General features: G+C 37.8%; 1 protein-coding gene and 1 long non-coding RNA gene across 4 annotated transcripts in view; one reads left to right on the forward strand and one right to left on the reverse strand.

Annotated features, from left to right (window-relative positions):
* BAIAP2L2 (BAR/IMD domain containing adaptor protein 2 like 2) overlaps positions 1 to 27,123 on the forward strand; it is a 62,354-nt gene that overhangs the window by 29,752 nt on the left and 5,479 nt on the right. For both annotated transcript variants that reach the window (XM_072421136.1, XM_072421137.1), the window contains 8 exons: positions 7,459 to 7,530; positions 11,778 to 11,894; positions 14,132 to 14,278; positions 16,421 to 16,561; positions 17,922 to 18,033; positions 19,271 to 19,499; positions 24,415 to 24,471; positions 25,392 to 25,533. In XM_072421136.1, the coding sequence (XP_072277237.1) occupies positions 7,459 to 7,530; positions 11,778 to 11,894; positions 14,132 to 14,278; positions 16,421 to 16,561; positions 17,922 to 18,033; positions 19,271 to 19,499; positions 24,415 to 24,471; positions 25,392 to 25,533 (1,017 nt within the window). The remainder of the gene's footprint in view (positions 1 to 7,458; positions 7,531 to 11,777; positions 11,895 to 14,131; positions 14,279 to 16,420; positions 16,562 to 17,921; positions 18,034 to 19,270; positions 19,500 to 24,414; positions 24,472 to 25,391; positions 25,534 to 27,123) is intronic.
* The window catches only part of LOC140337402 (uncharacterized), a 59,085-nt gene that overhangs the window by 18,452 nt on the left and 13,510 nt on the right, over positions 1 to 27,123 (reverse strand). For both annotated transcript variants that reach the window (XR_011922032.1, XR_011922033.1), the window contains exon 2: positions 1,898 to 2,027. This is a non-coding gene — a long non-coding RNA (uncharacterized lncRNA). The remainder of the gene's footprint in view (positions 1 to 1,897; positions 2,028 to 27,123) is intronic.

Consider the following 27,123-nt stretch of genomic DNA (forward strand, 5'->3'; position numbering starts at 1 on the left):
TATTGAGCTAAGTGAGGAGCAAATTCTTCTCCAAACGTTTTATAGTATGCATTAGACAAGCCATCCAGGCCAGGGTGCTACTTCCCTTCAGGTTTTTAATAGTCCTCAGAATTACCACTAAATTTTTTGACTAACGCTTTACCATGATCCTTACCATGATCCTAAAACCCCATAACTAAAGGATTCTAGAAAAGAACTTCACTTTGGATGTATGTGGGGGGTCAAATACAATTTATGGTAAAAGCTGTGAAAGGTATTTAGTACTAAGGTTCTTGGAGAGACTTCTGTCACTCAGTTTAATTTTTGAGAGGGCATAGGCCCGGCTTTGAAGGGTGTAATTTGTTTGCTAAAAAGTCTCTGGTTTATCTCCCCAAGTAAAAAATTTATGTTTAAACCATCTCAGTGATTTTTAAGCCCTGGAGGTTAAACAAAGATTCAACTCCATCCTGAGGGATTTAATTTGAGGCAATAAATCTAGATTTGGATGCTGTTTTTTGTTGTCATTGCAAAGCAATTAGGACCTGTTGCTTCTGACTAATCAGTTGTAATGTTTGTTTTTTTGAGGTTGGTGGCCAGGGAAATTATGTGTCCTCTTATATTTGTGTTATGTGAATCCCAATAAATTGTTGGGGAAGTTTCATCAGGATCATTAAATCAGAAGTATTTGGTTACTTTGGTTCTGATGCATGTGCAAGTTGTAACACCACTTGTTCACTGAGTCTCTTTTAAGGGTGATGGTTCCTTATTTATAGATTTGTAGAGAGTTGGAACACTACCGGGACAAGACCTGACCATGGGTGTTTCTAAAATGCAAGCTGCAGTTAGATGGGTAATGCAAGGTAATTTATTGAACCTGTGATCTATTCTCGAATAATACTTTTGGGCTGAAGGGTAATAGGTGTATTCCCTGGTAGATGGATTATGTTCCTTCCTTGCATCAAGTCATATTTATACAATAGGGATGACATTTTTTTAACCTTTGGAGGGTATGTGTAAGTTGGCACAAATGTTTTGTTAAGTATCTGGTCTATAGCCAGTTGGAGTCCCCCATTAGAATCAGGGAGCCTTCTATGTGGGCGATAACTTATCTAACATAGTTTTAAAAAGTTCCATTGACCCAATGTAGGTGCATAATAGGTGAGGATAGTGACCAGGAACTCCCCTAAATTACGTACCACTAACATGTAATGGCCATCCTGGTCTTTATATTCCATCTGGAACATAAATAATACGTTCAAGGAAAAGCATAAAGCTACCCCTCTCTTTTTTTCTGTGTATTAGCCAAGAAAACCAGTGGGAAGTGCCTGTGCAGATATCTGGGATATGAGGTGCGAGAAAAATGCGTATCCTGTAGAGCTAATGCATCTTCTCTCAAATAAAAATGATGTACTGGAAGGCTTTAACTCTCTTTACTGGAGATTAAAGGCCTTGTGCATTGTACATTAGAAAAGGTATTGTTTGGGGTTTAAGAAACATCAAAAACTGTAGCCATGTGCTCAACTGCATTCAGATAGCTTATCAAGTATAGTTAAGATGTACCAGCCCAATAGAGGCCAAGGAACTTCCATCAGAAGAACCAGGGGGTTGGGGAAAATAGAGGGTCCCATAGGGAGGAAAAAAAAAATCTAAAGATATAGAGATAAAATAACACATATCTGAGACAAAAAATGAAACCAAGAGATCAGAAAATCTAATCAAAAAGGGAGCCCAGTGTCCAGTAGGAAACACAGTTAAACTTCACGGAGGCCATTGCAACTATTTCTGAGAAAGCATCCTCTTCAATAACTGAAGCTTCACAATAATTTTATCAATAACAATAAAATTAAATGCAGCATTCAAAATTAAATCACTATAAAAGATAAAAACTTGGATCCACGGTTGAGCAAGGACATCTTACCTGCAAGGAAGTGTTGGAGACAAAAGAAAACTGTCCCAACAAGGTCTGAAGAATTGCAGGAGTTTTCCAGCTTCAGGGATGCTCGAGTCCAGAAAAGAGATAGTGGAGCTGCAGCGCCATCTACTGGATGCTGATGTGAGGGATCAGTAGAGATAAACACGTTAGGTAGTGATTCACCTTTAGCAAAAGTAGAAAAGGCTTAAACTTTTAAGCATAATTTAAATAGATGGTCCAAGTGATATTTACTGTTGTTCCACATTAGCAAATGAAGTAGCGGTTGGAAGGCTCTGCGTTTTTGGAGCATGAGAGGTGAGCATGAGAGCATAAGAGGCTGCGTTTTTGGAGCAGATAGGTCTCTGATCACTTTAGTTTATAGGCAAATGACATATAATATAGACAAATGTAAAGTTATGTACATGGGAGCTAACAATATGCATGCTTCATACTGTCTAGGGGGAATACATTTGGGAGAGTCAGAAATGGAAAAGGATCTGGGGGTTATGGTGGATCATAGACTTAATAACAGCATGCAATGCCAAGCTGCAATATCTAAAGCTAGTAAAGTACTTTCTTGTAATAAAAGAGGAATAGACTGCAGAGATGGAGACATAATCCTGCCCCTGTACAAAGCATTGGTCAGACCACATCTGGAATATGCCGTCCAGTTTTGGGCACCAGTTCACAAAAATGACATTGTGGAATTGGAGAGAGTGCAGAGAAGGGCAACTAAACTAATAAAAGGAATGGAGGAGCTCAGCTATTGGGAGAGATTAGCTGAACTGAATCTATTCTCCCTTGAGAAGAGACATATAAGGGGGGATATGATCACCCTGTATAAATATATAAATGGTCCATATAGAGAACTCTCTTCCCCATTATTTACTTTGAGATCATTACAAAGAACAAGAGGGAGGAGGAAAATAAGTTTAAGCTCCAGATAAGGAAGGGATTCTTGACTGTAAGGTCTGTGAAAATTTGGAATCAGCTCCCTTTTTAAACTCCCATCATTAAAAAAAATACTGACCCATCCATATAAAATTCTGTTGAACCCAATAGTGAAATATACTTTTACCCAAAAATACTTCATATTTCTCCATTCTATTAAATTTAATTAGAAAACAACATAGGTGAGTACTACACAACATAAATACAAAACAAAAAAAAACCCAAACAAATACAACATGAAAACACATATGCACTAACAATCCACAAAAACAAATCTTGAAAAATGCTTCCTTTTTTCCTAAAAAGATAAATAGTATCGCACCGCCTACTAAGAAAAATCCCTAGTGAGTAGCATAATAATGTCACAATCAAATATCCTAAAACATTGGCATCATCCCCCTCGTACAAGTTTTCCAACAAATTTCCCTGAAATCCATTAATTCTATACCAGTAATGGTATAATCAACTGTCATAACGAGAAAAAAGAAAAAAAAGAAAACACAAATAGCTTCTCATCTTGACAGAAGAAGAAGAAAATACCCCGGCAACCTCTGGGGATGAAGGTTTTGTTCCAAAGAGGAAATCTAATGACCCAAGGTCTGCCACGTGCGTTAATGCATGTTGTGGAGAAGTAAATCATGAAACCAAACCGTCAGGTAAAAAAAGCATTTGAACTAATTTCTGACAAACTGGATTAAATGATTTTCGCAAATGCGTGAATTTCACGGAATAGTCTGCGCATAACAACAATTTATGGCCAGCCGTTATAGAGTACCATTGCGCTCTATAAGCTTGCAATATATGAAAACGATCAGCAAAATCCAGATATTGCACAATAACTGAGTGGGACCTTCTGTGACAAACGCCCTCTCAGCCCACAACCTGTGCATAGATTTTCCAGCACGCTCAGAAACAATCCATGCACCAGCAGGCCGAGTATGGCCGTCACAGGGCAAGGTTAACCATTCTGTTACCCCCTGCCAAACACACCATCACAGGTAGACTGCCACCATGTGCTTAGACGGAAGCATGCACCATTACCCTTGACAACTGCAGTTATGATTCCGCTTCTTTAATACTGTCTGTGTCACCCTCTACCACTCCAGACAGGGATGTCTCAGCAATCACAATGTTATAGTAGCGTTTTTGGGTTAGCAAGTTACACTATTTCTAATTAGAGCATTCAGAGATTCAGCTTACACTTTTTATAGTGTTTATTAAGTAAAAACATACAAAAACACAGAGCATAAACAAATACAGAAAAATAAAGACTAATCAAAGAACAATAAGTGAACTATAGCAACAGTGTAAAATAAAATAGTTTCCTGGCAGAAAGGCAAAATGATGGCATTGCGATGGTATGACAAGAAGGATGTCTGCCTTTTGAGCACCGTGCATAACACCGCCACTGCTATGACAAGAACAAGAGGTGGGAAAGAGATCCTGAAACCACAAGTTGTCTTGGACCACAATAGGACCATGGGAGGTGTTGACAGAGCCGACCAGGCGATGAGTTTCTATCCGGCCGTTAGAAAGCAACTATACTTGATATAAAGATTAATATAAAGATCTCGTAAAAAATCTTTACACCTCTTGTGGAACAATGTTTGTGAAATGTATATATTCTCTTCAAACAACAGAATGACAGCCTGTACCTCACCCTGAGTTTATTTGGAAGGTTTGTGAGGCCATATGTTTGAAATACCAAACACCACAATTGGATACAGGTCGAGTCGGACGGTGTGCTATTATAGTGGTGAACCCGGAATGGCTGACTGGCCAAGTTCTACTGCCATTTTGTGATGTGATGTTAGATAAATATTGCTTGGTCTGCTACTGTACAATTATATTACAGGTTTCAGTATTTTTGATTTATTTATGCACCCTTGTTTTAAGTTTATTATTAAATTTAATTTACTATTTTGACATGATTTTGTTTTTCAAACTTTAATATAATCAGGATGTCTACTAGACCCTTGTTTAAACATATTTCAGTGAGTTATGTTTAAGAATTACAGGCCTACAATGTAAAATAAATTTTCATGAAAGAAAATGTACTGCTTTTAGACATAATTCTGGACAGAAATGAACCAGCCAGGAGGTTAATCAGCACAAAATAAGGAGTTCACAGAGACCAAACTTGGCATGTCTGGGAGTTATGGTTCGCCAGAACAGGCTAAATATGGTTTCCAGGCTATCCTGAGGTCTAGGAGACTAGTCGGGCTCAAATTGCTCACCATTTGGATCCAGCTACAAATCAGCCAACTACTACTTTATACAGAATGGTATATTTGAAATATAAGAATTATTAATTAATGGGATTCAGAAAAAAGCTCAATTAGAGGCCACTCTACTAGCATTATCTGAGTTTTATGACACCTGGAGACACAAAACTCCAACTTTTACAATGAGTGTTGTAAACTAGAAGGTCTGGAAGGATGCTGGTTGTCAGATAAAGAAACATCTGATAAGGGGAAATGTATTACCCATGTCTTTTAGCAGTGACAATTTTCAATCAAAGAGATTTAAGACCTTTACATTTAATGGGAGATCAGTAATTAATGTTATCCCCAATATCATACCTCCCACTGCTAATATCCTTATGAGGAGGTCTAATTTTATGTGCTCTCCACCTTACGGGGGGGGGGGGGTTAGTCCCAAAGCTTGAGGTACCACAATAGTACATTAATGCTAAAGAACTGTAGTATTCACTGATTCAGGCCATCCCGCTAGATGGCCTGAAAGATGATTTTAGCCTCTCAATTCCGTGGCTCTGCTTTCCCTACTTTCTGAGTACATACTGAGATATCTGATTGAAGCCATTGTAAATGTTGTTCCATGGCAGAGGACATAATCTGAGAGATGTTTAAGATGAAGTCCTATCTTCTTCGTCAGAGTAGTATAATCGAGATGTAGGAGGCACCAATTGTAAGGGAGACTCACTGGTGTACTCACAAGATGGAGGTGCACCCCTCACCCCCTCAACCCATCCTAACTGCAGGTTGTCTCTCTTGTGGTGGAGTCTGCCCAGAACTTTTTAGTGTAGAATCCGTCGGGAATCGATCCATCTTCAGCATATTCTGATTTTTCGGCATCTGGAAATGTTTAACTGACCAATGATATATGCTGTGACCTGAAAAAAAAACGGGCAGGGGAGCCTACAGTCACACTCCTATCCCATTAGATGCTCGAACTAAAAGCGCAATTTTTTTTATTTTTAATACCATGCAAATGCTCGTCTGTTCTGTCTTTGAACCTTCTAAAGGTATTTTATTCATAATGGAACTCACAGGCTTTGCATGTAATTATGTCAAAGTGTCATTAGAGGACTTTGTAGTACAGGTTTAGTGACACTTTTTTATGTATTGCTTATTTTTCCAATCTGCTTGTATAAAGTAGAACATATTTCTTTTACTCTATCATAGCTACATAATTGAAATGTTCCTTTAAAGCAGGGGTCAGCCAACCACTAGGCCATTTCAGGGGTGGGTGGGAGCACACTAGGCCAGACTCTGAGTCATATAGGCTAGCCCCTGAAGTGATATCCCTCTCCTCCGTATTCATTGTGGAGAAGAGGGGTTTACCTTAATAGGGAGCATTCCCTATTTACCGCGGTGGCAGAAGTATCAGGCCCGCCATGGTAAACAGGGGAGCCACAGCAAGGAGGCGGCACCAGAGCTTGGGCGACTCCGGTAGTTTCTATTGCCCCCTGGCAGATCCGGCCGGCAACCCGAGGCTCTAGCGTTAGGCCGGATTGGCCAGGGTGCGAATAAACTACGGGCTAGGCCGTATCTGGCCTAAAGGCTGGAGTTTGCCGACCCCTGCTTTAAAGTCAGGCATAAGATTTCAGTTTTATCATTAAACTGGGTGGAAGATTATTGCTCTTGGTGCAAGCTCTCTTTGCTACCACTTTTACTTTTTTAGACCACATATAAATAGTCTGGATCACTCATCAAAAATGGGCAGATTTTTATGTTCCTAATCTTCCAAAATTAGCCTATACTATGTAGTAAATAAAACTGGATTCCCATTGCTATCATTTTTCATTGTTTTTCTTTCTTTCTTACCGTGGATCCACTCTTCCCTGGTTTTGTTAGGGGTTCTTCTGTATGCTCTAGTTATTATCCACCTGGGTACCCCCAATCTTTAAATCTGCATCATAATCCTTTTGCATACTCTTCAAACTCTCCAATATCTGTGCAATTTCTAAGTCTAAGAAGACTTTGCATATAGCACGGTATTACCTGTAGTCTCCTTCCTAAAAAAACCTAATATTGAACAGCATATTTGATTAGAGATACATTCAAAAAGGAAATGATTTATGCATATGACCTGTGATTTTAAATTCCCATCATTGTCATTCAAATCTGTGTCAATATTCATATCACCTTCAAAAATAAATAACAGATTATCTACAAACCTAAAATATTGCTTTATCTGTTTTATAAAAAGATTCCAATGGCCATAAATAAAATGTAATTCCCAAAAAAGTATCAGTTAATGCTTTTATATAGCACTTATGCATCCTGTGTTTAGTGCCTAGTTTACAGGTACCTGATAAGTATAAATGTTGATGCTTTTTGATTAAAGATAACGTTTCCATGTTTTTTTTTCAGTTCCAAACATTACATGGAGACATTGTGCAACAAATGGATAAGAATACAAAATTGGATATGCAGTTTATTCTTGTAAGTTTCCTGTATTAGCACCTACTATTTAGGTACTATACATTTTGTTTAGTTTGTCCTCATCTTTTAGTACTTGCACCTTGTAAAAAGGTACAAGGTAAGTAAAAAAAAATACTTGAAAACGATTTTTGCCAACAACTGGGACTTTTAAGGCGAATTATTCATTCATAAGTAAACAATACAGTATATAAAACCAATATTTTTTATAAAGGTAGTCCCTGGGTTAAGGACATCCCACAACCGGACGCCTCCTAGATAAGAACAGGGCTTCCCTGCTCACTCCTGAGCAGGATGGAGGCTGGATGGGGGAGGGGGTGGTTTGCATGACTTGCAAAAGAAATCTTTTGCTAAACACAGCTGAGGTTGTAAGTGATCTTAGGGGGGTGAGCTCTTTCTGTAGCCTCTTGTAACTCTTTAATGACCAAGACAAACTCTGCAGTTGTTTCTTTTTGCATATCAAATTACAGCTTGCTTCCAGAAATTAATGAATATCTAGGCTCCATAAAGATTTTTTTTGCTTTGTTTGTGATTAACTCCCAGTGAGGATTTTATACAGTAACTGACACCACACTGCCTAATAGTATGTTGAGGCAAACATCTATCCTAATTACATGAATTAAAATAATTTACCTGTTCCAACTTACATACAAATTCAACTTCAGAACAAACCTACAGTCCCTATCTCGTATGAAGCCCGGGAACTACCTGTAGCAATTTTAAAACATTTCACAAAAAATAACATATAATTGTAGTCTCTATGTTACAAATAATTTAGTTTGTTCAATGTGTTTCACGTAATACTGCTTCATCAGGAACATAACGCATGGGACCTATAACATGATATATTCATATACAGTAGACCTCCGTTTATGAATAAATGAAAATCCATGACATACTTACGCCACCCCCAAATGCTTTTTGTTTAATATTGTATGTTTTACATTATTTGTAAATACAGTAAAGTACTGTAATAAAATCAGTACTTACCCGTTAGGATACGTGACTTGAGTGAGGACGATGAGCATTTACAGCTCTTCAAAAGGCACCTCTTCATCAGGTGCCTCAGATGATGCATGTCTTCTAGTGGGTTTGCTTTCATTGTTTCTTCATAGTGATAAAGAGGGTTTTATATCATTGCATTGCAACATCAATTGTGTTCTTGAACTGCAACAACCGAACCATAGAGGGACCCAAAGCTTCAGTCCTCCTCTGCAGTTCTTTGGCAGCTTTTGCTATCGCTGCAAGTTTTTCTAGCAAGAGGCCTTCGTTGTTGGCCTCCTACAATGGATCACCTTGTTCCTTTTCTTCCTCGCTTGCAGATTTTGTAAGCTCTGCCAAATCCTCATCTGTCAGTGGGTCAGAGTGGGCATCGATGGCTTTTTCAGGTCGTCTTCCATCATGTCATTGAATCCTTCCCCTCCTAATCTTTGACTTAACCGAATGCTGAATTTCTTCTGAAGACAAGCCTTTGTAATTATGGACGCATTCTGACCACAGCTTCTCCCAACATGTGTTTAAAGTTTCGGGTTAAATTTCCTGTAGAACCTTTAGTATCACTTGAAGACACATTTAGATGGTAAATTTATGCCAAGACTCCGTAAAATAAAAATTATTGTGGGAATCCATGACCTCGAAGAGGTGTTGCATAGAGTTTCAGATATAAAGTGCTTTGAAGGGGCGAATGATGCCTTGATCAAAATGTTGAATGAGGGATATTATGTTTGCTGGCATGAACTCAATTTGTACTCCCTCATAGGATACATCTAGTGGGTGGCCACTAGCATTGTCCATCATAAGGAAAACTTTGAAAAGCAGCTCTTTTTTGCTGAGGTAAATTTTGGCTTGAGTGATGAAACATTGGTGGAACCAATTCAGATTCAGGGGCTTTCGTGATCCAGGCTTGAGAGTTGTGCATTCAGTGGACTAGCAGCAGGTTTTTTTTTTTTTTTACTTTTAAGGGCCCTAGGGTTTTCAGATGTATAAATCTTTGCTGGCTTCATGAGGAACCCATTGCCACATGAGGAGCATTGCCACACATTATCAAGGTCACTTGATCCTTTAAATTCGGGGCATCGGGCTTCCTCCTTCATTATAAAAGTCCTGGATGGCATCTTCCTCCAGAACAATCCAGTCTCATCCATGTTGAAGACTTGTTCTGGCTGATACCCTATGATTGCCTTCAATGCCTCAGGGTACTTTTTGGCTGCTTCTACATCTGCTGATGCTACTTCCCCATGCAGCGGTATACTCTTGAGCTGTAATCTTGTTTGAAATCTATCAAACCAGCCTTTGCTGGCTCTAAATCTAATGGGCTTCTTCCTGCAATCAGTAATCCAAAGAGCCAGTGCTGATTTCATGCTCACAATATACTTTGCGTGCAGTCACTGTCCTGTTTTGCATTTTGAATGTAACTGACTGCTATGTTACTTCTTTATCCCTCTTGATGTAGCGTTTGGTAGATGCATTAAGTCCGTAATGGTGACAAATGGGACCATAACTTTTTCCTTTTTGAAACATGTCTAGCGACGTAATGTCATTGATCATCAGATATGTCCTCTGGCGCTTAGGTTTCTTGCCAGAAGCCTTAGAAGGTGCAGAGTGTGTGAGAGACATAATAGCGCACAAAACGGAAACATTCGGTACAGTACTTCCGGGATACGCGTAGAACTGGGATGCTGGAAAATTCTGCTTCCCTTTCCCCAACTGCATGTGATTGGCTGCCGGCCACTCATGCAGTCAATTGGAATACACCACTTATTAAATTCAAATGAATTGGGCATTCCAATTGGCCGGACTTGTTCCTCCTCTCAGCATCCCCACACACCCGCTTTCCACAGCGTTTTCCCAGAATCCGTGATATACCAGGACCGTGATCTATGAACCGCGATATAGAGGGGGACTACTGTAGTCCTTAAAATGCAATATATTTAGCAAAAATGTTTTAAAAATATAATAACACATACTTAGACAATGCATTTAACACCCACAATGAGTGAACAAGCAGAGTTTTTTCAATCTAGATGGTTTAGGGGTACAACAGAACAGCTGACAGAATGGCCGGAGGCCTTGGGCTTAATTAGGTACAACTTCATACGTGGATCTACAACCTTCATTTAATAAATAACTTTAATACAACTTGTGATTAATTCACAAATCATTTACTGATCAAATCTAATAAATCACCTTTATTACCCAAATAATGCCTAATATCGGACACATTAATCTTAAGTACCATATCATTTAGTATCCACAGCATAATAAAATAATATCACCACAAATGTATCCTATAAAAAATCCCAAAGTGCAGCCAATAGTAATTATCTAAGTTGCCACCAAACAATACAGAAAATTTTAATAAAAAAATTACTAAATTAAGACCCATTCAAATAAAAGTTTGCAACTTTTATATAAATTATTTGAAAAAAAAAATATCCCATGTGTTATGTTCCTGATGAAGTGGTATTTGTATAACAAACTACATTATTTGTAACATTTGTAACAATTACATACTTTTTTGTGAAGTTTTTTAGGATTTGTATAATAAATAATGGTTTTATATACTGCATTGATTGGTTGCCTTATAAGTTCCAGTTGTTGGCCAGAATCGTGTTCTATTAGCTAATATGGGATGTGGCATTATAATTGATGTGTGGGGTTCGAGTTTATCTTCAAAAAAAAAATACTTGTTAAATATACAGTATAGCAATTGAAGAGCAGTAATCTACAAAACCCTAAAAGAATAATCCACCCTTTTATTCTCACAAATTAAAAATATTGCCCACTTCAGGTATATACACATTCGTGAGTGGTGTATGGGCAATGTGTGATAGGTAGGACCTATATATAGAATTAAGGATTGTATTTTGTGGATTATTGTTGGCCACCAGAACATGGTGCTGGGTCTCCATGAAAAGTGTGTAACAGTAGTGTGACCCGCACATAAACTGAGTTTTTAGTAGCCCAAACAATAAAAAGGCAAAAAGCTCTGTGGGTTTTTTTTTTTTGGGCAAATATTTCTAGGCACTTTGTAGGGCAAATTTTGTCATTAAAGAAAAGTATTCACAGAGGGTTCTGTAAGGTAATCATACATATCTTAGAGTGAATTAACATTAAGTATCTGTCCAAAACCTATGTATCCTGAAGGGGTATATTTGGACTTTTTACTGGACAAAAAAATTCTATACATAGTTAATAGTGAGTTTTTAAACCATTTGCACATTTCTTTACGTCTTTTGGCTTCTCGATAGGACAGCCAAAATAGATATGAAATGGAGTACCGCCAGAGAGCAGCCACTCTTGATAAGTGCATGTCTGAAGCTTGGAGGATGGAAAGACAAAGGGATCGCAATTTACAAACTATGAAGGTAAGGGGCAGAATGAAAAACTTTTATAATTCTTCGAAATAAACTCTAAAAAGCCCTTTAACTTACCAAAAAAATCTTCTTTTTTTTTTTTTTTTTTTTTTTTTTGCATTTTGGGACTCAGATATACAAGTCGTATAAATTGAATTCATTATTAAAATAGCAACAAAAAGTAGCTCAAAGCTTCATATTGCTAGTTCTTTATTCAGCAACACAGTAAGTGTGTAAAATTTGTAAAAGAAACAAAAAATGAAATTACAACATTCTGAATGAAGAATCATGTCTGTTGATTGTTTTTGGTCTTTGTACTTTTACGATAATAATTGTGGCAGTTTATTATGTATGTCCTCATAGTTTTGGCTACATTAAATGCTGTGTTATTCTTGTTGTGTTGGGTTCTGGTGGTAAACTAAAGGCTCCAATAACACAGGGTTAACAATGATCAAATGCATTGTAATTGACAAAGTAAAAACAAAATACTTTACCTATATTGACTCCTAATCCACCTACATTTGGTCCTCATAAGATCCACCTCTCACTCCAGCTCACAGTGAGTAAGATCCACACTGCAGCTCACAGTGGGGGGGGGGTAGCAACAGGGGCAGTGCTGTCAATGCAGAAAGCTGTGGGCAGGAGCAGACCTGGTGCTGAATGGCAAGGTTTTACAGTTGGAAATTACAATTCTGGTATACATTCCCACTGCTACATGAGTGGCAACTCTAAATTCAGGAGCAGTGCAACATCAATGCATGCTGCATTGTGTGGACTTTACTGGCAGAGCCAGCCAAGGCACCATTTTCTGCCACTGCTAATCAGGGACAAAGAGGAGTTTAAAAATTAATGAAATAGGTGCTCGGCGAGGTGACATTTTCCTGAAAACAGTTAAAATGAAATCACAGTGATTATTTCATGTTACACATTGGTATTTTTTTCCTCTTGTTGCTAATAATATTTATCAGTTGCCTATAGTTTAGATGTTCACCAAGTAAAATTACAACATTAATTTTCAGTTACATAAAGGCAACCATGTCAGTTTGTGTATAGGTGTTGACTCAAAGTAATTGTGCTAGTTTAAATTAAGACTGGAGAAAGGAGAACAACCATCAGTGGATCCTTGGAATAATTACACCACAACAACCACTTTAGTACTACCAGTGAGGTGAAACAATTGGAAAAAATAATTTACACTTCTCCCATACTGTTTAAGATTTCTAAAATTGCCTAAATAAATCAGTCCTGGTGAATTTTCCTAAAAAAGTGACAATATGACAAAACAGCCAAATCTGATTGGCAACAATGGGAAAAATAATTTGTAAATGTTAATATAGTGAAATTATAACAATTGGTTCAAGTTATACATGGGCAATTTCGCATTGTGGTGTTAAAATTCTTCTTTTTTACTCAGCACAAGTAGAAGTCAATGGAACAGAAAAAAAGATTTAGACTGCTCCTTTGCTGTCCAGGATTCCTAAAATTGCCTAAAGAAACCATTCCTAGGGATTTTTCACCAAATTAAAGTATTTTAAAATCTATTACCCAACTCTGAATATTTGGAATATTCAACTGTTCACATCAGAATCAGTCAGACTGAATTTTTCCACTCTGAGAACCTCTACAGCTAAAGCTATGTACACACGTCCAATGGTTCTCGCCCGATAATCAGCTCAGGGACGATATTGGACAAAAATCTGGTGTGTGCACAGCGCCTGTCGTCCATCATCTGAACAACCGTCCTGGCGGATCCAAGGGTGATGGATGATGAACGATCCTAATGCAAGGGAAGGGGAAGAACGCGCAGCAGGGTGCCGCTCCGTCTTTGCATAGAGCAGAACGGTGCTGTATGTACAGGACTCGTTCATGCATCGCGCAGTCTTTATTCGTTGGAAATCATTGTGAAAAATCCTTTCCAACGACTATAATTGCACGTCTATGCGGCTTAAGCATATGATGTACAGCGCTGCGTAATATGTTGGCGCTATATAAATCCTGTTTAATAATAATAATAATAATAATAATAATAATGATGTGACCCCTGCCTGCATCATAAAATCTGATTCTTAAACTCTGTTTCTGATTAGGCAAGAAGGTTGCCTACTTTTCAGTCTTCCAATGCGTACTGTAAACATATTTGTTTATTTATAGGTATGTCATGTTTCACTCTACTTCTACGACTGCTATTTTTTACTTCTTTCTTTTATCTATTTGCCCTAATGTTTAAACCATATTTCATGGATTTCCAGGAGAAAGTAAACATGCTGCATTCAGACATGTTGTCCTTTGTCAGAGAGAGCCAGAGAGCAGCAGAGCTGGAAGAGAAGCGAAGGTATCGATTTCTGGCAGAGAAGCACCTTCAGCTATGCAACTCCTTCATGCAATACCACAGTCGGGTAGGTTATTACAACCTCATTTTCTGTTGAAGTTTCTTTACATGTAATTCAAAATTCCAATTTTAGTTCTAATTCTAGTTCTAGTAATTCTAGTCTCTTATGTACCAACAGCTACAATTTTTTTCCTACTTCCACTGCCCCTGTACCTTACTTTCCATTGTCTACATTGTTTGGGTCAAAGTTATCAACACTGCATACAGATGGTGATGCTCACAGAGCACAGCTGTAGGTATCCAAAGATTTTCCAGCTATGACCTCTGGTGAAAAAGTAGCAACACTACTTACTGCCCACAAACATAGCTATATATGAGTACCGTCAAGCAACCTGTTATTCAGATAGCAAGAACATCCACTATACAGGCAGTCATTGTACATTGTACCTTATTAAAATAAATACAACAAGTTCAAATCCTGTTGATCACTCATAGTGGTGATGATGAACAGAAATGCAACATCATAAACTGTCTCCCAAACCTCTGAATTCAAAAACCCAATTAGTCATTATTACTCTGAGCATCCCATGCTGTCTTTGTGAATTTATTCAAACTCCATACCTGGAAATTGGCATACAAGCCTTGCTAATATACTCCCAACAACTGCTGTTCACATGGACTTTTGTTTTTACTCCCTGTGCCTATAACCACCCCCCCCCCCCCAATTGAACATCCTTCCTACTCTGTCCTTTCTCATCTTCACTTCTCTTTGATTCTGGACCCTGTTCTTGAACCCTGTTAGTCAACATTATACTACCTCTCGTCTCTCACCATCCCCGTCCTCCATTCCATTCTTTTCAGTCCCCTTTGAAACTCTTGGACCACTCCTTCATGCTGACCTCCACCCTGACCCCTGCACAGTGAACTGTTCAAACATCTTCCTCTCAGCCTTCGAACATACATTGTCCTCCCAACTCTGAAGAAACCCTCTCTAAACTCCATTCAGTCTTCATTCTCCCAGTTGCCTCCAAACTTCTACAACGACTAATCAACTATCTGAACTCCAACTTCCTACTCAACTCACTGCAGTGTGGCTTTAAACCTGCCAATTCTATTACAATGGCTCCTAAAAAAGGGGCCACTGACTTTCTCAGAGCAAAGTCACAAGTCAACTTTAGTTGACAAAGTCAACTAGGCCATTTATGGGGTGGGTGGGAGCACACTAGGCCTCCCTGCCCTAATGGCTCCACCCACCACCAGGGATCTCCCCCTGAAGTGAAATCCCTCTCCTCTATATGCATTGCGGAGGAGAGGGATTTCCCTTCAGGGAGCTTTCCCTATTTACCGCGGCGGCAGAAGTATCAATGCGGGCTGCGGTAAATAGGGGAGCAACTGCAAGGGTGAGGCACTGGAGCTTTGGCGGCCCGAAGCTCCAGCGGCTCTGGCACCGGTAGTTCCTAACGCCCCTGGCCGCGGCTCCGGAGGTGTGGGTTTGCCAGCTGGCATTTGGTTAGGTCCGCCAGGGGGCATTAGGCCGGAATGAACTACTGGCTAGGCCATATCTGGCCTAAAGGCCGGAGTATGCTGGCCCCTGTTCTAGACCTTTCCTCTGTATTTGATACAACCGATCATACTCTATTGGTATCAGTAACATTGCTCTTTTTTGGTTTCTTTCTCTCTTTATGCTTACTAGCTTTTCTAGTGGGCCTTTGTGTAGAAAAAAAATTACATCAAGCATCATCTTGCATCTAAATACATGTACATTCTTCCAAAATCTGGCACAGGCTTCCTAACTTGGAAGCCTATGAAACACCTTCAAAATTACAAGAACAAGTTGTAAGGCCCTTGTCCAGCAACAGCACTCGTCAGACACCAGACCCCCAATCTAACTCTTCGACTATGGCAAGCCCCCGCTCAGCCCCAGGAGACAAGTTGAGCTGCTGCTATTTCTTCATTCTTTTTACTGCTGCAAGTGACATTACCGGACAGAATAAATGTTGGATACTGCGATGGCGCACAACACAGGATTGCTGGCTAGGTAAGCATCTCCCAACACATATCTAGTTGAATGTGACTAACTACTACTAGTTATACCCCTACGCTTTGAACTTTATATAAGGCTCAGAAAAGGGTTAAGTTTCAGCAGATCATTAAGTTGAGTTAAGTTTACCATGACTTAAATATTCTATATTTTATTCTGCACATACAGGGACAGGGACTGTTAAATGTGCGAGTACCCATGTGGAAAGAGCAGATTGATGCCAGTAGAGTACAGACAGGACCATTGGCTCAGGCTCAGAACTATTCATCTGCTCGTTCAGCCCCAAATTCAAGAGATTCAGTGAACATGGTAAGAAAATGCTTTTGTTATTTTCTCTTATTGTATACCTTTTTTAAGAAAAAAACCCTAGCATGTTCTTTCTGGACAGTAATAATAAGATTATTTGGCTGGTGTCCCTTTATGGATTTTGACCCATTCCAACAAGGTGCGTTGCAAGAAATATAATAAAGAAATCAAAGGGAAGCAATGATACAGCATTAATATGTCACATATTGGAATGACTTACATAAGTATGATTTTATGAAAAACCTGTGCCTACTCTGCTCTGGGTCAAGAACAGGAAACTTACAGACTGCAGGGGGCAGCCTATGTAATTATGTAGATAGTAAAGTTCACCATCACCCCTATTTTTTGATTGCAGCAGTACCTCCATAAACACACACTACATAAAATAATGTACATACATACCTAAAAGGTTAATATAGATGGATTGTTTTTTGTCATTATAAAAGATCCTGGGGATACAGGACCTATATTTAAAATTAATATGTAATTTATCTCATTAGTTATTATTTTATCACCATCTCAAATAGCTCATTTACCTGTGTCATTACTTGCACCAGCCAGAAGCTGGCAATATTTTCTAAAGTTCTAAAGCCTGCATTTTTCTTTTATGTGCTTAAGATGACGTATGTGTGAATTTTGGGTAAATGTTGGGTGAATTTTGTGTGAAAACATTTTTAAATACACCCCATAAAGTTCAATGATACATTTTATTACAGCGCTTTCAAGATAGCTTGGGTATCTTATTTAGGTGCTATGACTAAACTGTCTGAAAACTTTGCAATTTTAATTTACTCAGTCAATAGAAGTTGTTATTCTGCTTAAACATCTTACACCTACAAATATTAATGAGAATGTCAATATTGTGTGCTTACTTTTTTAAAGAAGTTGTTTTGCTAATACTATTTAAAAAGTAAAATATGATAATCCATCAGGAATTGATTTGCTTCTATATACTGTATCCTGGTAATGCAACAATATTGTCATATTAAGGGTTATGGTCATATATTTGAAATAAAACTGTGATGAGCTACAAGACTACAACTATACACAGCATTTACTGTTCAAATATGAGTTTGTGGTACTCATAGACATCTTTTACCAATTAGGAAATAAAACACACATATGGGTGAATGTGCGGTTACCATCAGCAAATCTGCCTATTTACCCATTATGCACATAACATATCATACAAATACCTTCAACTTTCTGGTAAGGCAGGGAAAGTGTGGTTTCAAAACTAAGCATTTGTGTTATATGTTTGCACAGTGAATACCTCATCTCAGGCTGAAATTTACACTAAAAGTTTTTTAAATAGAAAAAAATTGTGGACGTTTGGTAAATTTCTTGTTATATGACCTCTAAGACCCCTAGATCTGTGGCAGATGTCCTTTCCATGGTGAATCGTGCAGAACAGAATGAAGTCGGAGCTCTGGCTGACCTGGCCAAGACAGGCTTACAAAGTACACCATCTAATGGTGAGTACAAACTTGACCCAAACTGTGCCATTAATGCACAGTATTCAAAAATTATTAAAATTTCTATATAGATGGTGCTAAACAAAACCAGATAGCCAGAAAAATTTGCTGTTTTTGCCTGTCCTACTTTAAAAAGACCAGTACAATTACACTTGCAGACATCCCCAGTGTTATTCTTAAATTTAATAGGTCCACCAAGATCTCAGTTGAGTCTTTCTCACTACAGAAACTTGTCAGAAGTTTGGCTACATTGCATAATGCCAGAGATAATAAACTTTTGTAACCCCTGAAGGCCCAAAGCACAAGTAGATGTTAAAAGATATTTATAGTAAAGGAACATGTAGGCCAATATTGTATTATATTTTAATACAAATGATAGTTTTCTGGATGTCATGCTGATTCAATCAGTTCAAATATACAGACCAGGAGCTTACATTAAAGTGTTCTTCTACATTGGGACATGGCATGTGTTGATGATTTGAATGTAAGGACATTTTTATCAATTTAGTAATAAATATAAATGGTTCATTTAGAGAACTCTCTTCCCAACTATTCACTTTAAGACCGTTACAAAGAACAAGAGGGCACTCTTTGCATCTGGAGGAAAAGAAGTTTAAGCCCCGAATAAGGAAGGGATTCTTTACTGTAAGGTCTGTGAAAATGTGGAATCGGCTCCCTCAGGAAGTAGTTTTAGCAACTACCATGGATTGATTTAAGAAAAAACTGGATGCTTTTCTAGAAGCACAGAATATACCTGGGGATTAAGGCTCTAAAGTAAAAATAACAGTGACTGTTGATCCAGGGAACATCCGATTGCCTCATGGAATCAGGAAGGAATTTTTCCCCTGTTGAAGGAAATTGTACCAGGGTTTTTTTGCCTTCCTCTGGACCAACTATGTCTTATAGGGTTTTATATCTGGGATTATTTTACTTCCATAGTAGTTGAATTTCATGGACTTGTGTCTTTTTTTCAACCTGACCTACTATGTAACTATGGTATGGTTTATGCAAACCATTAAAGCCAGGGAAAGCAAAGCAAGAAGCAATATCAGAAGGGAGTCTGCAATGGCAAGCTACAAGTTTCACCCCTATCATTATCACGTCAAAAACACTATATATGGCTTTTTTCAAATCCTCCAAAAATTTTGTGTGAATGTGCCTACCTTAAAGTCAACATTCATTCATAATGACATTAAGATATTACTGTCTTTTTTCTTCTGTCATTTTTCTATCTCAGGTTCTGTGGGCAGTTATCGTAGTCGTTCAAACTCCTTTGGTGAGGTGGCAGTAGCAGCTGTGGCAGCAGCTGCAGCCAGTACAGTTATAAGAAAGGTTCAAGCAATTGTTGAGCACAACACAAAAGGAAATCGAACAATGTTGCAGTTTTCTAAAGGAGATGTGATCTCTGTTTTGGTGCCAGAAGCCCGCAATGGTTGGCTATATGGAAGGCTGGACTCTCTTTCTACGTAAGCCTTTATTAAGTTTATTAATTTTATTTATAATCAGAACCCTTAAATCTAGTTGTATATTACAATAATTAAAATATGATATTTGTACACGAGTCTTATGTATGTACCAGTAATTTGCCTGTATGTCAGACACAAACCTTTACATAAACCTTTGTACAACATAACAGTAGTGTACAAAAACTACAACACTGAGAACTTGTTTTCAGGAGGTGAGCATACAGGGATGAACTCATTAAATTGCTGCTATATCTTAGTCCACAGACTGGTGGGACAAAGCTGCATTATTTACCATTTATTTTTTTATTAAGAAAAACAGGATACCAATATGGCACATTTTTTTATGGCAGGTGAAAAAGATTGCCTATATTTAATCCAATAATTCAGTTTTTATTCCAGGAAAACCCCATCATATTCATAATAGTTCAAGTCCCTCCATGAATGTCTCAACAGTTATAAGATCTTTGGTTTTAGAAAACCAACTTCTTATTTAAAATCAAAAAGTCTAACTGCTAAATTATTTTAAAGGTAATTCCTTTGTTCTGTGTGTGGGCTGCTCCTGCTCATTCCCCATAGCTTATCCTCGTTAAGGAAAGCAGCAGCAAAATATCATGCCATCTAATGAGTTGCTGCATACTTGCTGACTGTAGAAAACTGTGGATGGCTATATAAGTGTTTCAAAGAAACCAGAGATGGAAGTACTTACAATGACTCTGATTGTTGTGAGTTAGAGGATCTGCACTTTCTAGTTTCTAATTATAATGTGTGTGAAAAAAGCCATGTAAAATACTGAGTGAAAAGGTTAGTACGCCTCAAGGAATTGTTTTACTTTTTTAACATATTTGAACAGGCAAACATTAGATCTTCTTCATGACAGTGCTTTCAGATTAAATTGACATGGAGCCAGATTTGCAATGTGGAGAAAAATAAGTACATTTCTACTTTTAGCATCACTCTAAATCAATGAATTTAGAATCAGATGTTCCAGATTAGTTGTCAGTGTTTAAAACCACTATAGGGAATGTAGTGGTAACTGTCCTTTTTGAACCTTAGATATTGAAAGCCTGGTGTTTTCTTTGCCATTGGCATGTGAGCAGCTCACTAAGGCCTTGTGAAAAAAGGTTGTGAATTTAAAAAGATATCCAATTTACCTAAAATAATGAATAATCATTCCTCATAGAAATTAATCTGACAATTTGATGCTACAGTAATCCTCTCAGAATCCCTAAAATAGGTTGTCATATCTACAGTTACCTTTACAACTAGAAAAATAATAAATCTCAATAGGAGGTGTTCCATTGGCTGTCTACATAGAAAATCAAAGACTGCAGTTTGTCTTTAAAATATATAAGTGAATAAAACACAAACAGTATATTTTGGCCATAGTAACAGTAGATATGTTTAGTGCACACCAAAGGGAGCATTTTAGGAAACATGCCTAATACCAACTTTGGAGCATAGTATTATTATTATTATTTTACAGGATTTATATCGCGCCAACATATTACGCAGCGCTGTACATTAAATAGGGATTGCAAATGACAGACTAATACAGACAGTGATACAGGAGGAGAGGACCCTGCCCCAAAGAGCTTACAATCTAGTAGGTGGGGGGAATTTCACACACAATAGAATGGGAGATATGTAGTGGTGGGAAGTAGTGATGGTTTCAAAATACAGAAGAAGACGTGTAGGCAAGTTTGAAAAAATGGGTTTTGAGCGCTCTTTTAAATGAGCAGAAAGTAGGAGCAAGCCGAATAGGATGAGGAAGACCATTCCAGAGAGTTGGAGGAGCTCTAGAAAAGTCTTGTATCCGTGTGTGTGATGAGGTTATGAGTGAGGAAGTCATTAGTAGGTCATTGGAGGAGCGGAGAGAGCGGCAGGGGGAGTATTTTTTTACCATGTCAGAAATGTAAGTGGGACAATAACTGTGTAGAGATTTGAAGGCAAAGCACAGGAGCTTAAATTTGATTCTAAGGTGAAATGGAAGCCAATGGAGAGAACTACAAAGAGATGCAGCGGAAGAGGAGCGGAGGGAAGGGTGGATGAGTCTGTCTGCAGCATTCATAATAGATTGTAGAGGAGAGAGTCGGGTAGGGAATTGGAAATTGTATAGTAGGGAAATTGTTATGATTAGGGTTACTTTGCTCATTTAGGGCCTACGCATTATACAGTCATCAAATAACTATATAGCAGGAGAAATAAGTATTGGAACACGTCAGCATTTTTCTTAGTAATTATATTTTTAATGGGGCAGTTGACATGAAATTTACAACAGATGTTGATAACAACCCAAATAATCCACACATAGGAAAAGGAGGTGCAAAAAGGCATGGAAAGCCACAAAACCTGCTGAAATCTGTTTAGTATTTAGAAAGCAATTCTGCTCCCTATCATTGCAAAATCTTATCAGCTGGTTTAGTCCTAATTGATATCCTATAAAAAAAGGTTTATTTATTTTAAAAGTTTTATTTTTGGAAAACATACGAACGGTAGTGGTTACGGATCTATATCTAAGCTTCTGAATGTTCCAGTGAGCAGCGTTGGGGCCATAATCTGGAAGTGGAAAGAATATCATTTCACCCTAAACCAGCCATGACCAGGTGCTCCTCGTAAGATTTCTGACAGATGAAGCAACAGAATAATCAAAAGACTTGTCCAAGAGCCAAGGATCATTCACAGAGAGTTTCAGAAAGACCTGGAATTAGCAGGTACAATTGTTTCAAAGAAAACAATAGATAATGCACTCAGCCAACGTGACCTCTATGCACGCTCACCGTGCAAGACTCCACTGTTGAAGAAAAAGCATGTTGAAGCTCATTTACTGCACAACATCTAGACAAGCCAGTGAAATACTGTCAGAATATAGTCTTGTCAGATGAGACCAAAATTGAACTCTTTGGATGTCATTGCACACACAATGTTTGGAGGAGAAATGGCACCCAAAAAACACCATACCAACAGTGAATTTTGGAGATGGGAACATCGTGGTTTAGGGCTTGTATTCAGCATATGGTACTGGCTGAATTCATTTACAATTGACAATCGTAAATCCGGCCATCGATAATCCGGTTCTTTCAGTTTTTCAGCATGAATTTCGGAGTGCATTTTCAATACAGGAACTGTAGTACACTGTTTGGCCACTGATGTTTTGATGGCGCTGTTCTGCAGAAGTTGAGACGCCCCTGCTGCCTGCTCTCTGGAACTTTGTCAGATGTCCGCGGGTTCTGTGAAGGGAAGGCTGACCTGTGTGTGGAGGTATACCTTTCAAAAATCCAGGATCCTGCCATCACCTACCAGGATGCTGAAGATAAAACAAGGGTGGACATTTCAGCAAGACAATGATCCCAAACACAGCCAAGGAATCGCTCTGGATTCAGAGAAAGAAAATAAGGCTGCTAAAATGACCCAGTCAATTACCAAGCTTGAGTTCATAGAAAAGGTCCCCAGGACCTTCAGGATTTGAGGACAGTTTGTGTGGAAGATTGGGTCATAATCACACCTGGGCAATGCATGTGACTGGCTTTTCTATTAGTATTAAATGCATTTCAGTAAGCGTGTTCAATACTTATTCTCCGTGCCATTCCACTTTAACCTTCCGAGCTGTAAGCTCAAATGTGACTTGGGGTCCTCCAGTGTCCTGCCATTTTCTGGCCGCATCCTCTTCCTCCATCCTGAGTGCCCTGATATTCCACGAGTGACGTCGGGGCCTACAGCCGTCGCTAGGGGCGTGGTGGGAATTTCAAATAATTTTGTATTGCATTCAATACAAAATAACTGTATTGAATGCAATACACTGGATTTATATGTCTAAAAGCAGTACATTGTCCTTCATGAAAATGTATTTTATAGTATAATATAATAGTATAATAAAGTTTCAAACACAAAATCATTTCAAGGTTTAATATAAAATGTATTTAATTTATTATTTTGACATGATTTTGTGTTTCAAACTTTATTATAGTCATATTATACTAAAAAATAAATTTTCATCTGGACAGAAATGAAAGAGGTTAATATGCATAACTTATGGACATAGTTGTTTTGATTTCTTTGTATGTGTGGATTACTTTGGTTGTTACCAACTTCTGGTGTAAATTTCATGTAACTATCCCCACTAAAAATATATTTACTGAGAAAAATGTTGATGTGTTTAATATTTATTTCCTCTACTGTATAAGTGTGTTTCATAAATGTGAAGCCTAATGAACAAAAGTTGAATTTTTTACCACTGAAATGGTATAAGGGATTTAAAATGGAACTTTAATGCAAATCCTACAAAAATGTCAAAAGTGAAGAAATTTTGTATGGAAGAGTGGTCCAAAAACTCAACTAACAGGAAATGCAAAACATTAACAAGAACAAATCTCTGTTGTGAAGCAGTGTCAGCTTCTGAGGCACAAAGGGTGCATTCACTTTTTCCAAAGTACATCATTATTATTGTTAAAAAAAAAAATATTGTTTTGGAAAATTTTCCTTGTGTTTTTATGCAAGTATATCATTTATATCTGCTGGCGCTGCTTAAAAAAGCAAAATAAATCAAATTTACCTGTTTAAAGATAGAAGATAAGGTAGAATAAGAAAAAGTTAGCTATTCCCATACAGTATTCTTACTTTTTACATGATTGTATTTTATAAAAAATAATCGTAACTGCAGCAATTACAGGCTGTTTACCTGACTGTTGAAATCCAGAAGCATTCTTTTGAACTTTTATATTAATTTCTGACATTAAATTAAAGATATATTTAAACATCTGGAAAGTTGAAAGCCAATATTACACAGCATAACAACATAAATGAGCATCGGTGGCCTGGGTGGAATCCTCTGTAACTTTAAAATAAAATTAAGTGTTGGATAGAATAGGCGATAGTTGGAAACAAATCCTAATATGTTCCTTCTTTATTGTCTACACAGGACTGGCTGGTTCCCTGAGGCTTACGTAAAATCACTGGATGCAAGCCAAAATTCAAGGCAAGATTGCAATTGTTTATTTATAGAGGAGGAAGAAAGTATCTAGACTTTGCTTGTTGTGCTATCACAAATTGTCACAAAATGTCATAACAATATGTATATTTAATATATGTCAATTGATCTATCCAATTAATGAAAGAAATACACTTTTATAGTATAGGAAAGGATATCTTTATTATAAGTGTGGAAAGATTTACTGAATGAGATATTGATGACACCATTATTAATGCCAAATCTCAAACTGACTGGATGATTTGTTGTGACTAGAAGTTACAACAAATTAGTATTCAGATACATGTTAGGAACAATATAAGAGTCCTTTTCTTTCCTAGGATTGGTTAAAGTATTCCTATGGTTAAAAAAAAATGGTTTACCCCTGTGAAGTAACCTAGTGAAATATTTTTTGCCTTCTGAGTTTAAACTTGGATGGATATGTCTTCTCCACAGCCTTTGTCTCTATGTATCTTACTGTCTCACAATCGCTAAACATCCCCCTTCCAAAACATCAGTAAATCTTTTTTGATGTTTTAACTTTGATCAGCATTACCAGGTTCATGTGAGAGTCACTAACTGGCCCCTGTAGTTGGAAAACCAGTAATTGACTAATTGTTAGTAAATAGTTAATTAACAGTTTTTAAGGATTTGTCAAAGGTTAGAAAGTATGCGTTTATTTATACATGAGCTACACTTTCACATTAAGTAAAAGAAAAGAGCCCTTGAATCTTCAATGCCTTACTGGTATTTAAGAGTGATAATGATAATAACATATATGTACTGATATCCACAACTTTTATATATGGATATATTTTATATATGAAATTTTTAACTTTTTAGAAGAAAGTAGTGACTATTTCCTTAGCCAAGCAAAATTTTTTATACAATGGAATTTGAAATATGTTCAATATGTTCTTTCTATATAGGTCTCCACCATTGCGCAGTGCACACAGTGCTAGTGATCTGTTAGATGACAATGTCCGGCAACCTGTCAACAAAAACAGCCAAAAAGGAAATGTGGCAAACGCACCACCTCCACCACCACCACCCAACAACAACAGCATGCAGGTAATGGTGCCAGGAATGTGTCTGACTGTTGGCTTTGTTTACTTTGTTTCTCCCGCAGCAGCATTGAGAGGCACTGTTAAACGAAACCACACAGTGGTAATGATATGCTTTCAGTACCGTAGGTTTCTTTAAACCAGTGGATCAGTAATCTATAGTCTGGATATTATATACATTGTACTTTAAATCATTGCAATTCACTGGTTCCACAATGTGTGAATACTAAACAAAAAATTGAGAAATTGTACTAAACATATTTTGTTGCAATTAAGTGATTTGCCTTGTGTATATAAATGAGAGAATCTGTGTTAAATGCACTCTTTTACACTGAGGATTAGGTATGATCAGACAATTTTTGCAGTGTTATTTTTGCTTCTTAAATTTTATTTTCATAGATAGTGAGATTTTTACAATTTATTGGGTTGCTATTCAGCTTAATTCTGAGTCTAATCCTGACCCAGCAATTTAGGTGGCAAAACCATGTTCAGGGACTTTTTAAAGCGTACCTGAACTCAGAAATTTAACTTTATATAAAAGGGTAAAAAACTTTTTTATGTAAGGTAAAATTCTGTATGTTTGCTTGTTTGATTTTTAAGTGCAACACTTAAAAAAGGTTCAGCAACCCCCCAATTCTCGATCGCCTAGGCGATCAAGAATAAATGTGAGCGCAAAGCCTCCCAGCATACCTACATCACGCATCCTGGCAGGCTCTTGGGTGCTCCTTCTGCGCATGCTCGAGCATCTTGAGCATGCGCAAAAGGAGCCTTTTCTTGAAAAGGGAAAAAAATGCCAATCATGCATGAGCAATGAGATCGGCAAGTTTTTTTCCAACCTACCTTACCCGATATCGCGCCTGGTTCGGGTAACATAGGAAGAAGAACCCGGAAGAAGAGGGCGACGCCCTGAGTGCTGGCTCGGAGACGGATGCCAGGATGATGCGGGACCTGATAAAAGACACCTCTGGACCGATCTACTGCGCTGCCGGATTGAAGGTGTAGGGTTTTTTTGTTTTAGGCATTTTTGAGTTTAGTTCCTTTTTAAATAAAATATCCAAAACCAGGTTTAAAGTACAGTAAGCTTTACTATATACAGTAGATGTCTAAAAAAAAAAAAATAATGCTCATGTATACTTCACATTTACTCTTTCCAGCTAGTAGTGGAGCTGTAGGTTATCTTACACATACCAGGCTAATCTTTAAAACTTTACTGATTAAGGCCTGTTTAAAATGAGGAATAGATGAAACTCACTCCCTCCTGCTCTGTTCATAAGGGGTTCTATAGTGCTTTATTTAGCTGGTAAAGTCACAAAAGAATTCTATTTTTTCTGATATACCTGAAATATTTGGGAACGTTGGGTAAGTAAAGTTTCCTTCTGGAAACCTTCCATGCACCTTGCAGTCTGAAGAGGCTCATTTAGCAATAGGAAGCCTTTGGAGGCAGAAATATTGATGTAATCATTGAATGAGAAACAAAAAAGTGTTGCATAGAGTTTGTAAACCGACATTATTGTGATAGCAATCATTGGCAAATCAATAGGTCATGCATATGATAAATACACACTCTCCCTCCTCTCTTTCCTCAGCAGGGTCCCTT

This window comes from Pyxicephalus adspersus, chromosome 8, assembly GCF_032062135.1.
Source record: "Pyxicephalus adspersus chromosome 8, UCB_Pads_2.0, whole genome shotgun sequence".
In the NCBI taxonomy this organism is placed as follows: Eukaryota; Metazoa; Chordata; class Amphibia; order Anura; family Pyxicephalidae; genus Pyxicephalus; species Pyxicephalus adspersus.